The 13,628-nt window shown below is 44.4% G+C and overlaps 1 protein-coding gene across 4 annotated transcripts in view; it reads right to left on the bottom strand.

Moving 5' to 3' along the window:
* CMIP (c-Maf inducing protein) overlaps positions 1–13,628 on the bottom strand; it is a 511,919-nt gene that overhangs the window by 198,860 nt on the left and 299,431 nt on the right. For 2 of the 4 annotated variants that reach the window (XM_078669852.1, XM_078669851.1), the window contains exon 4: positions 4,749–4,871. The exons of the other annotated variants lie outside the window; for them this stretch is intronic. In XM_078669852.1, the coding sequence (XP_078525978.1) occupies positions 4,749–4,871 (123 nt within the window). The remainder of the gene's footprint in view (positions 1–4,748; positions 4,872–13,628) is intronic. 4 annotated transcript variants of the gene reach the window in all.

The raw sequence follows: 13,628 nt of genomic DNA, 5'->3' as shown, positions 1-13,628 counted from the left end.
TTTAGATCATGTTTTGTCTAAAGCATATCTTTTCGTCTCCAAAGAACTTCATTGTACTTGTAAATTCTTGTACCTCTTAGCATCCCTTGTGGGTTGTGTTATGAGCTTGTTTCAGGCACCATCATCATATTCTAGATACAGTCACCACATGGCCATGCACAATCATAAAGGTAGAGTTCTAGACTCAAAAGGCCAGATAAAGCCTCAAAAAGACAGACGCAAAGACAAATGCCTAGGCGCAGCCTCAAACGCTTTGGTCTTCTGAAAGTTCATAGGAGCTGGATGGTCGAAGCTAGAGGCTGTTCCTTCTTGCATCTTGATACAAAGTACCGGACAATTCCCTTGTTGCTTTGATACCAATTCATGCCTTCTTACTAACTGTGTAGTGTGTGTTAATGTGCAGTCATTTCTTATTTTGCAGTGTTAGCGCCCAAAGACATTATCTACAGCACTCTAGAATTTGCAGAGACTCAGACTCGTAAGCGCATGAAGATCCTCAAATGCAGTGGCTATCTTCACGTCATCAAGCATACCTTTAAATGTCCAAATGCAGCAATGTATTTTCATTCTTACTCCCAAGTATAGAGCCCTTTGTAAGAATTAGCGTTAAAGCATAAGTGTAGCTTCATATGTGCAGTTTGAGCTGCATATGCACCAGTATAGTTCCACTGTCCCATGATAATGCCAGTAAGCACTATACAAATGGGAATAAAACAACATGTCTCGATAGATTATCAGAGGTTCATCTTAGCCTCATATGTGCAAGGGTAGCCCTGTATGCAAATTGTAAATCATATGCATAGGTATCGTTCCAGACCCGCAGGTGTAGCCAGATTGTTTACTGAAGCCTTCTATATGCAGGTATAGTCCTATATACTCTGCTAAGGTGTGTGTACTAAGTGTAGCATCATAGGTGCTGATGGAGCTCCAAACGATCTTGCTTGGACAGATAACGAATCCGGTCTATCTTTATGAGCCTGGTACAGCCCCATATGCAGTGTACTGTCTCATATGCTCAGGTACATAGCTCTGTGTGCTCATGTATAGTTACCATATGCTCAGTACAGATCTATATGCTCAGATACAGCGCCATATATGTACACTGCAACAGATAAAGCCTCACATGGGCAGGAATCACTCCACACATTTAGTATAACCCATATGTTGTTACAGTTCCATAATCTCAGGAATAGCCCCTTTTCAGAGTGGATCCCCATTTGCTTACCTCACATGCCCCCAGGTGCTACCCACTTAAACCAATTCCACCCAGATCACCGACTCCATTTGAAGAGCCACCTGGAGAACAGAGCTGAGAGGCAGCAGAGCCCATGTAAATGTAAATGTATTGCGACTTATATAGCGCACGTATCACCCGAAGGCATCAAGGCGCTTGCTTAGGGAACCCGTCCTGGTATTCCCCTGTGAGATACCCCGGCAGGGTATCCACAAGGTGAAAGCCAGGCATCCCGCCGCGAGGGGCCGTAGTGGAGATTAAGCAAGCTATTGCCCAGAGTCGCAGAGTGTGACCCCGTGAGTTGAGTAGGCACCGGAGCGAGAATTGTCGAGTCCGTGGAATTTTTTTTGAGCCCGAGACGGGGAATCAAACGCTGGTCCACGGCCGATCTCAGCTTCTGGGTCTGCCACCTCTAACCACTGAGCCACGCTTCTCCATGGGAGCAGGTAGTCATTATGCTATTGACCGTCCTTTCTACAGCATCACCTGCACTTTCTCACATACCGTTAGATTGTAACAAGCACCGGAGAGGTCGGAGGGATGTGAGAATGGAGTCTTCACTATGCCATAGCAGGAGTAGCCCAGACCTAAAGGAACTCTGGCACAGTGGCACCATGGATGTTGGGGAAGCCAGTGAGACCTGCATGCCACATGTTGTTTCAACTTCAAATAAGTCTATGTTGGGCTCTTCTTAAATCTGCCACATTCTGATGAGATAAGAGAGGGCAGAACTGTCTTCCTTTTTTAACCCTCCTCTAGATAATTTACAGCAAAAAGAAAATTACTGGAGTACAAGGAAAGGGACAATGAGTGAGAAGTACCAGGAGTAAACAGGGCTCTTAGTAAGCCATGCGTACTCTAAGGTCTTGCCTCTGAGTTCTCTGAGCCAGGGGTTGCACAGATAACTCGAAGAGTAACACAAAAGAGGCAGGATTAGAAAAAGACATCTCGGGTGAGCCCTAATTACCATCTGTGATGAGATGCAGGCACCACAAAAAGAAAAGGACTTCAAAGATGAATTCACAGACCTCATCGGTCCAACATGCCCAGCCACCCTTCTTTGTCTTCAAGATCTCAAAGAACTCAAACAGGAAAAAAAAAAAAAAACATCCTTCTCATTGACACACTATGTGGAAGAGCTTGCCACCTGACCAACACACCCCAAAGGTCAGAGTCTCAACCTCGTCTTCTAGACATCACCAACTGTAGAACTGGATCCACCACCTCATCATCTCCCTGACTATGCTCAAAGTAAAAGCAACACTCAAAGGTCAGCCCAAAACAGAACAAACCTTCAAATCCTTCACAGATTGTTCCATCAATACCCAAAAGCATGAGTTCACCTCTAGCCCTGCCCTGCCCCATCAAACATCAACACCATTTTAAATCTCTTTAACAAATATCTCAGTCTACTGAAGTCCCTCCATGAAATAAGCCGAAAACTCATCATGTCTGCCAAAGCCAGGTACTATACCGACACTATCAATGAAGCTGCCAACAGAAGGAGAATGCTCATACAGACAAAAAAGCATTGCATTACTCTCTGCCTGAGCCTAAAAAACATACACTCCACAGACCAGTGCAAGGCCCACAAACTCTTCTTCTGTGAAAAGTACAGAAGAGCCCACAGCACATCAGCACTGAGCCTCCTTTCACTTTGACACCCCTCCCCTCTTTTTGCATCCTACAGTGGTCATCCTTCAAACCTCTCTCTCGCTCTCTAGCAGACCCTGCCAACATCCGTAACTCCATCAAGTCCATTACCATAAAGATTATGCTTTCCTTTGCCCATCATCAAAAGTTTCTGTGAAGACGTTTTCCCAGCCGTACACAACACAGTCAATCTCGCTCTCACTGAAGGTATCTTTGTAGAAGCTTTCAACAGAGGGTAGATCATCCCACTCCAGAAGAAAGGCACCCCAGTGACCTTGCCGATGACCGACCCATCACTCTCACACAATTTGGCAAAACTATTGAAAAAGCAGTCTATTTAACACTTGAGAACCACATCAACACCAAACATTTCCTGCAAGACCACCAACGTGGCTTCAAATCATTTGCAGCAGTAGGCATCTGGATAACAACTACCGGCGATGCACACCAGACGACAAATAAAGTTGACCCAGGTCTCTTGAAACTGCTACAGACCACTTAGCTGCCTTTGACATATTTGATCATCCCATGCTCATCCATGCCCCAAAACTCTTGGATACGATTCACCTGCAACTTCCTTCACTGCTTCTCCTTCCTATCCAACTAAAACCAATTCATTCACAGGGCCACCTTCCAGATCCCAGAAGATCCCATGACCAGAGGGTTCCTTCTTTTCGCCGGTTGTCTTCAGCCTCTACATTCAGCCCCTTAGGAGTCTACTCACCAATAACACAATCACAGTTTAACAATATGCTGAGGACACAAAACTCTCCATGAAAGTCTACTTCTCTTCAGATATTCAGCTCCTCAAACACTGCATTCCCCTCATACAGAGCTCGACTCCGAGCACAGACCTTAAGCTCAACACACCATAAAAGAATTCCTCATGACCAGCATCCCTGATAATTTGACTGACAAGCCTAACACCTCTGGTAGGTGTCAACACTTCAGCAGCTGAAGACGTGCAAACGTGGAGACAAAAAAATTTACCAAAATCAAAAAGGCATGGCAACAGGCCATCTTCATTTATGCACCCAGGATCTGGAACAACACTCCTATATTATCAGGACTACCCCAACCATGCTCAAATCTAGCAGAAAGCTGAAGGCATGCCTCTTTAAGGGGCTCTAAATCACAACAAAGTAACAGTCCATCTACACTTTTAGAACACTGTTTCCACTCCAATCAGGGCATGTTTGCCTTTGACCCTGAAGAGCGCTTAGCTGCCTTTTGTCAAGGTTTACACAGTACACATACCACTGAAATGCAAACATTCCTACAAAGGTCCATGGATTCAAGCATCACTTAAGGTTAAAATGCTTGTCCTTCGTCTGAGCTCTCTTGGCTGTGGTGCTGTGAGATGGCTTATATAGTGTGTACTGCCGCAGGTATCCACTGACATTGCATCTCATAGCTTTCCAGTCCCATTCCTGAAAATAAGAGTATCCTCCAAAGGTGAAATACACTTATATCCTGTTTCCTACTCACCCCCAAATCCACAAAGGCTACCTTTATTGAGATTACTTACAGCACTTGTTTATCTGCCAATTATGAGCAACGCATATGCCAAAATGATTGTGCCTTAAAACATGTTATGTTATTTTATGATGGAGGACTATTGACATAGCGTCACAAACAGGAAGTCCAAGGCATGCTCATAGTCACGTGATATGCCACGATTGCAAAGTTAACGTGTGCAGGGGGTTAGGGTAGATGCCATCAAACAGGGTGACAAGCCAGCAGCAGGAGTACTGTGCGCCATAAACCAAGCGTAATGACATCACTGGCATGGTCATGTTAGTAACTTTTTGTGCTCTGTGAGTTAAACTTTTTTTAGTGCCCTTTTTATATCCTTAATCACCTCATCATGTTCCATCTCCACTGGCTCCCAGTTTGTAGGGGTTACCTCCTGACTCACGCCAGCGGTCTGGAGAGGGGGGTGGCATTTGTCATCACAGCGCCGAGAGGCCTCGTTGCATACGCGCTACAGAAATGGAATAAACAATAATGATTATTGGTTCGAGCTTTGTCTAACATCTTGTATTTCACGCTGCCTATTGCAGGTGTAAGACTACAATATTTCGGGTGCATTTAATGTGACACACTCTCTTGTTGCCATTTTGTGACGAATGGTGCAAAAATATACCTGACCCACTGTTGTACCGGGGTTAGGTTTTATAACGAAGGCCCCACTTTTCCCCACAGAACGAGACAAGGATGTTCATGGAATGTTAAACAACGACATGACATTGCACAAGTCTTAAAAATGACATCACAAACAGCCTTTCACAAGAGACAAACATTGTTTAATCGAGTTCAGATTTTTCCATGTCTGTTGAAAGGGATGTTTTTTGCGAAGACTTTGAAAATTGGTCACTCTGCGTTTAGTATCTGGGTTAAAGTTTATTTCTGCACTTTTTATTTGATGTGTAAAAGAAGAACGAACACGTAACTGGAGCAACGATAAACAGACAAAACGGGTGTGATTCACTAGAGCAGGATACAGAAACAGAGCTCAAGACCACACATTCGTACATTTCTTGAGCAATATTCACAAGGGTTTTTAAGAGTGACGTCCCTCCATTTCTATAAAAAAAATGTGTATATGACATCTACTAAAGGATATGTTTGCCACTGAAAGTTGTATTTGTTCCATAGATCTGGTCAATGAACAGTATATTAATGTGCCTCTGTAAACCTTTGGGATTCCAAATATTAGTAGAGTTTACACTTGAGGTTGAAATTGAAACAAGTAATTTGTTTAAATTCCGGTGTCTACTCCTATGTACTTTGAGACCCCTGGGCAACACCCTTAGACGCTTAGATTGTGTCACAGTGCCTTCGGAAATGCAGGGAGGCCAGACAAGTAAAAAATAAAGAGAAGGAAAGTAGAGAAGTGCCGTTGCCATGGCGACCATTCCCATTGAAATGAAGATGGTGGAACCCATGGTGTAAGGTGCAGGTCAGCAGCACCTATCTGAACACAGGAAGGGCATCTAGCAAGGCTTGATAAAAACCACATCTGATGGTCCACAGGCAAAGAGATCATGCATGCAGAAAAGGTCATCTGACACAGGACCAGAAAGGATAAAAGTAGGAAGGAAAACACAACAGGAGGTCTTAGAGAGGATAGCATATGAAGACAGTTTGGATCTGTGAGAATAAGTAGACTCAAGAAAGAGAAAAGAACAAGAGAAATTAGAATTAAGAAATTAGTCAAGACAAATCAGAAAAAAAGATGAATTGAAGTCACAGCACAAGAACAGAGAGAGAGGGCAAGATCTGAATCACAGCTGAGAGTTCCGAATTGCAACAGACTGCAGAATAAACATCTAGATAGGTCCAAAGGAAAAGACTTTGCCCCGAAAAGCAGAGGGTGTGTGTATTCAGAACCCTGAAAAAGAAGACAAACAGACTGAAAGTGAAGCAATTAGGTAGAAAAAGTATGGAAATGGTGGCAGGTGCCACAAAGTAGTAACTGGCTGGAAAAAGTAAACCTCAGATAAGTGGCAAAGGAAACACAAGTACCACCGGAAAACATGAGCGTGAACAAATCTCAAGGTAGAAGGTACCTTGGGGTTCTTCCACCGGAAGAGGAGGTGGCCTGTTTACAGTGGAGGATCAGAGAATGAACCATGTGCAAACAAACATGTGCTGGCACATCTGTTACTATACACATCCAAGGAAGCACACCGGTGTAGGAAACACGTGGGACTGCTTATAGAATTGGATGCCTTTGCAGGGCCAAGACAATAGTTGTATTTGAGATCCAAGGCCTGCAGGAGGGCAATGTGAAGGAGCAAATCAAGTTAGGGAAGTTCTTGTATCTAAAATGTTAGACATATTCCACTGAACTGTGTTTGATTAAGTAAGTGGATGTCTTGTTCACATACTGAGTAAAAAAGCCCAACAAAGGACAGTGAGCACACTGAAAAATGTACGTGAAACATTTTGTTTTTATGTAAGGTGAAGATGAGTGCAACAATTAAGACATTGTACAAATGAGGGAGAGTTGAGAGGTACATTATTATTGTCTATTAAAGGACAAATGGAGTGGATGTATGTCAACATAATCAATGCAACGATGTGTACTTCTGGCTTCCCACGGGGTCTTCCATCTGACCCTAGTATGGAGCAGCTTCAAGCTCCTGTTGCTAATTCTGGTCTACAGACTCAATAACAGAATGATAAAAAGTCATCCTGCAAGGCAAACCCACTAATCATCAATCAACACGAAGGCTCCAATCTTCTGGAGCCCGCAATATGGCGCAGTTTCGGGCAAAAACAGCCACACATGGCTAACTGGTTCTCTGGGGACATCTCACAGAAAGAAAACTAACTCCCACCTTGTACTCAACTCCAGGTACCTTCAAAAATCTCCAATTACACACTACCAAGGCTAATTCTCCCAGGGACTCCTGGACTGACAACCTTTGCTGCTAAGGATGCTGCCATTCTCACCAAGAGAGCACCGGTGCCTGCTCCACTCCTCAATGTTTCAAGCCCTCCTCGTTATTCCTTATAAGAAACATCTATCGTTCTCAACCCCACTCTGACACAGAAATGAACCAATGCAGGGTCCAAAAGCGCCGGAATTAAAAGAATATGTAAATGAATAAATAAAAAAATATTCAACAACTGTGTCCTTGTAACACAGACTTATGCCCACTTAGTCAGACTTGTGGTTTGTTGTTTCTTAATGCCCACAATTAGTGTCCGGTGGTACCACATGATAACTCTGAAAAAGGCTTGTATATCTCTTTAAATCAGACAGAGTTTGTCCTGTATGGCAGTGTTTCCTAACCTTTTGACTTCTGTGGACTCCGTTTGAATAAGTAATAGAACCTGGGGGACCCGGGCCTTAGCAATTTCTAGGATATGAACCTCAAAAAACACACAAAATTACGAAATAAGTACACAACAAAGAAATGCGCAAATTATGAAATATTTTCTTTAATTCAAGAAGAAAGAGTAAGCAAAAATACAATTTTTAACGGGAAGGTTGGAGGTTTATAAAATGGTATTTTTTTTCTAAAAGATAAAGCAGTATGCTCGACTTTAGCATATCATGTTGTTTTTCTTCCCCTCAATGCATCCTCTATTATTGTTGGTGCACATTACAGCTGCAGTTGGGTTGAGATGATCAATAGTGAATACTACTGTTTGCTCTTTGTGCGCTTCTCCCACAACTTAAGGTAAGGACACCAACTTAATTTTAGCCTCCAGTTTCAAATTCCATCACATTTACAGAGCATTTTAAAATTTTCAATTTTTAATTGTGCTCTTTTATATGTAGATACGTCATCAATCTAGCATTTAATTTTCTAAACAGTAAGGTAAAGCCTGAGTAGGTATTATGACAAATTAAGAACCACTGCTGTATGGGCATGGTAGCTGTAAACCAGCTTGGACGGCACCTTGCAGCACTCCCTGTTGCACCCTCTTCTGCTCTCCCTGCTGCCACAGGTACCCCCAGGTCCATCTCTGCCGTGCCCCATCTGTTCCTGCTCTCGAACTCGCACGCAGCACTATGCGTGCAGTTTAATCCATCTCAGCCGCCTGCACTCCAGGTGTACCATACTCCGGGCTCATACGCAGCTCGACCAGAGCACTTCCCTCCACCTTTGCAACCCCTTTGTTCTTCTAGTCATAGCGCCTGGTACCCAGCTCTATAGGTGCACCTTGGTCCAGATCTACAGCACACCCTGCTCCATCAGTCCTATGGCACATACACAGCTCTACAGGCGTACCTCCATCCAGCTCAGGAGTGCCCCCTGGTCTTCCAGGACTGGAACTTCCAGACAGAAAACCATAACCTGTAACAATAGATGGCGCCATCTCTCGCCTACTGCCATCTCCCCTTCCACACCTACTATAAATATCTCTTGTTTGAGTAGGTGCCCAAGAGCTTCATCTTGTAGGCTCCACTCCCTTCCCCCAAGCATTACTGGCTTGGGTGTCAGCAACTAACGCAGTGGTTTCTTTCACCCTACAGATCGCCATACAGCAAACAACTCACACTCACAGAGACCTCTGCCAGTGCACCTCAATCTTAACATGCAGCAAAGATAGCTCATTCAATGCTCGTACTCACAAGGAGCTCTGCCAATGCACCTCACTGTGACCTACCCTTAAATCCCAATCAACCCTGCTGAAGCTCACAACTCATAAGCGGCTACACCAGAGCACTTCCGTACTGAGCTGAGAAACGCAGATAATTTCAGTAAGGGGATCTCAAACAACTCTTCCAGTACACATCATTCTTGACTTCCAGCACCACCTTATACTTCAATACTCAGACTGACACATATCTCTGCAAAAGCACCTCATCATGTCCAGCAGAGCTCCCGCTATACATACTATTCAGTGGTGTAACACACCGTTCCCTGCCATTCAACATAAATCCTAAACTACAGAACCCACTGCTGTACCTTCGTTGAGACCACACAAGCTCTGATATTGTACCTCAGACGGGTCTTGCCGTACCCGTCACTATCATAGTATTGACAGGGGCATACGCAGGACCCTGTAGCCTCTGCGGTGAAGGGGGGCCCACAGTCCTTTGGGGTTCCAACAATCCTTCAGAGGGCTCCTATAAAGCTCAAGGGCAGTGAACATCTGTGAGTTATGAGAGACTCTGGGCCTCTAATCAAATTTAACAGGGGGGCCCATAATTTTGCATTGCACCGCCGACTACTCACAACCACACACATGACATGCCAGTGAATTTCATATCTGCAGTACCCACACATAATTAAATAAGTAGCATCTGCTTATCCGGGCTGGCCCTAAATCTGATTGACTGGGACGGCACCCTGGGCAGAAAGAACATTTGTTGTTTGTTGTGAGGGCGGGGAGGTCGCTGTGGTGGTAGGGCAGAAGGTGTGAGGAAGATGTGAAGAGGGCAGGGGGCTGATGGGGTGCTAACAATTACACTGAAGTACATTAAGGGCTGATTACAAAATCTCTAACAGGACCCGACTGACACCAAATGGGATGGACTTGCTGCTGTTTGCATCTTCCACTCTAGCACACATATGCCTCAGAGCAGACTGCCACTCACAAACATGGAGAAAATACCCCTGATTGAGACCCTCAAGTCCAGCGAACAGGCACTACCCCCACGCAGCTCTGTCAAAGCCCTTCATTTCACCCTGCATCAGTTCTAGTGCCTGCCACTTTGTTGGCCATAAGTGTGGCAGGGTATGCTCAGACGTGAGTCCCTTGCTCACTTTGCCACTGGATTCAAGCAAGCCGGACTAAAGGCGGCTGAAATGCCAGAAACCGGTCCTCGGAAGCTTGTTTCCGGTCCAGGGAAGGCATGGCTTGGCAGTTCGGGTTGGACTGTTCCCATGAGGCACAGGGTCAGACTGATTTGCATATGGCCATGTCTGAACTGGGGTGGCAGAGTGGGCTAAAGAACGGTGATGGATTAAACCCAGATCTGTTGACTGGGTGTGAGTGTTTGATTGGTTGGTTCAGATGCTCCGTCCATCACCACCCCCTTTTGTACCACTTTGAGGGAGGGAGCAGAAAACTTTGCATACAACATTTGCTAGGGTCCCTCTCCTTCTGAACCCTAAAGTCTACTAAAAGAAACTACACTGGCTACATCTAAATAGACAGGTATAACCTCCTCACAACATACAACCCAACTATACTGACTTTGTCAATGATTTCTTTCATGATATTCTTAAACACCAGCAAAGAAAAAAAACACTTATGTGCAGGTACACACGTTTTTTTATTGCCGGAAATAAAGTGACTTGAGGAACGACACAAGCCCCCCTAGTTAAAGTAATAGAAAACAACCTCACCATTTATATATCCTATCAGGGATGTCCGTGGCATGACCACCTTTTCCTGGCCTTGACGTCACTGATCAGTTCACAACGAGACGCAGTCAATTGCAAATAGAAAATAAGCCGATTTCATTCTGCAAAGAAGGAGCATTTCATATTCACCGGAAGCCTAATTTCATGGCCCAATACTGGAACCAAACACCCGCCTTTAACACGCAACAATATTCTCAGCCGAAAAGAACAAGAAAAGGCTGCAAAGATGTCTCAATTGACGCCTCTGTGCGTCAGAAGATGCTGTACGAGGGCTAACAATGCGAAATCAATGCCTTAACGCTCATCTACAGCGCGTTCCCTGCCCAGAAGTACGGAAACATCTCGAAGAAAAGAAACATTTCACAGCGCTCAGACACGGACTCTTCCCGCCAAGTGGCATACTTTGTAGCTTCTTCAGAACATACGGCATCTTGGCCGTGAACATATTCGAGTCTTCAGGGGTTTCCAAACACGTTTTCATGTTTCGTAGTTCTGGTATTTTTTTTTTTTTAAATCCATACTTCTACCAATTAGGGCGAAACTTAAGAAGTAGAAAGAAGACACGAATAGACAGAAACTACACAGAAACGTACCGTAAAAAGTTCTGTGCTCAGCAAAGAGCGCAGCTAAAGTGTGCCGCGAAGTATTGTTCAGCGCTACCCCGCTCCTAAGGTTATCCTGAAAACAATGTGGCCAAACGGTGCACTTTACACCTCAATTCGGCAAGAATGTGGCCTAAAGAGTAGAGGCACTGATGCTCAAGACAAAGGACTTTCACCCAGGGGATGGGGTTGGAGAGCGTCCCCAATCGATTTGTCCTTGTTTCCATTATTCACCATTTTTACCATTGTTATCTTAGGGCCATCTTTTTTCTTTTGTACTTACTTCCTTGTCTTGTTTCTTTCCATCTTTTGAATCTACTTTCTTTCATCTCCTTCCCTCTTTCCACCTTATCCAGCTTCTGTACTTCATTCATTCTCAATCTCATTCTTTGCTTCCTTCTTTTCCTTCACTTCACCCTCTTTCAGCTCTTCTTTACATCTTTCTCTCCTCCATTCTTTCCTTCCGTCTTTTTTCTTCTCTTCATCCTTTTGCTTTTTCCCTCATCCCTTTCTTCGATCTGTTCATCCATGCTTCTTTATTCTGTCCATCATTGATTTATCTTTCTTCCTTCTTTCCACATTTCCCTACATCCATCCTTTTTTCCAACCTTCTCGCATCCATCGCTCTTTCCTCCAATCCTGCTCTTCATTCATCTATGTATCCATTCGTCTATCGTTCTATTCGTCCATTTATCTCTCCTTTACCTTTTCCTTCTGCCCACCCTTCTAGCTATCTGTGTTCTATCAGTGCTTCTCTCCATCCATCCATCCACCCATCTATCTATCCAGCCATTCGTCAATCCATCCTTCCTACATGCATCCATCCAGATCGATGTCTGTTAATTAGTGCCACACTTCCGTGTTCTCTTTATTCCCTTTGTTCCTGCACGCCACATCCTCTCCCAGTGATGTCCAATTAAAGTCTACGGTGCCATAGACAACAATATAAATAACTTCTGGTACAAGGTATTACCTAGAGGCACAATACCTCTCATTGAGCAGCCAAAGCGGTGGCTCGCGCCACCCCTGAATAACATCCATATCTAAGAGTAAGCCAACGGGAGCAAATATATGATTTGCTTTGTGAATCAGAGCTGAAGGGACCAGAACCATGTGGATATTGGATGATTAACAAGAACACGTTGGGAAAGGCCAAGAGAAAAACACGTTTCCAATGATTACTTGAAAAAAGAGGATTGACAACCAGTTCTTAATAACATAGCAGTTTAATGTTTGACACAACACCCTAAACACATCATTATTTCATGTCTAAGGCTGCGCATAGTTGCAAAGTTTTTTTGTAACTGTTACAAAGTTCTTTGGAAGACAGCAACGTTTTTCACTTCTACACATTTGCAGGAAAAACATGAATGTTGTGACACTTTATGTTGTATACATTCTCATTTAACACCAACAAAATAGTTCTGCATAAGATATAGTTTGCAGGAAATATTTACACCCTTATGAGGAGTTCCCTAGGTGAAGGAATACTGAGGATGGGAGTGGTATAGACAGGGGTTTGGTGGAATATCTGATTCTGGCCATCATCATCCTTGCACCTATATCTTGAGAATCCAAGTTATTTCTGCGATACAAAAGGGGATGATGGACGGAGCGTTTGAGCAAATCAAACACTCACCCTCAGTCAACTGATCTGGGTTTAATCCATCACCATTCTTTAGCCCACTCAGCCACCCCAGTTCAGACATGGCTATATGCAAATCAGTCTGACCCTGTGCCTCATGGGAACAGTCCATTGCATCCATTACCACCTGCTAGGAGCAAGCTGCAAATAGGTGTGGTGGCTTTGTTGAGACCTGTGCAGTGGTGGCTCCTCCGCTACGGCGAAGAGGCAGTGCCCTCCCCCCGCCAACCACAAAACTTGTAAAATAACACGATAATAAAACATGTTTATTATCTTCTTATTTTTCAAGTTCTATGGCTGAGTCTCGGGGGCAGGGCCATTGTGGGGGCAGTCACAAGGGGAAGTGGTGGCCACTGCTATCAGTATGCATGTCGGTTTGGCCGGCCGTCTCAGGATGGCCAAACTGACCTACGCAATGAGCTGTCTCCTAACTGAACTGCATGGCTGTGTTGAAGACAGCAAACACAGGCTCCCAGTCTCTCTGGGAGTGCAAATTCAGGGCACTCAGACCAATTCTGATGCTACTTTCATGCTGCCAGCAGCATGAAAGCAGCCTAAGGATTGGCTGCAGGGTAGTTTGGTAGCCTGTGCTGCATGGAGGACTCGGAGAAGAAGAGAGGCTGGCAGCAGGTAAGTTATGTTTCCCCCTTTTTCCGTGT

The sequence above is a fragment of the Lissotriton helveticus genome, chromosome 12 (assembly GCF_964261635.1).
Source record: "Lissotriton helveticus chromosome 12, aLisHel1.1, whole genome shotgun sequence".
Lineage (NCBI taxonomy): Eukaryota > Metazoa > Chordata > Amphibia > Caudata > Salamandridae > Lissotriton > Lissotriton helveticus.
This window is presented reverse-complemented; position numbering and strand designations above follow the sequence as displayed.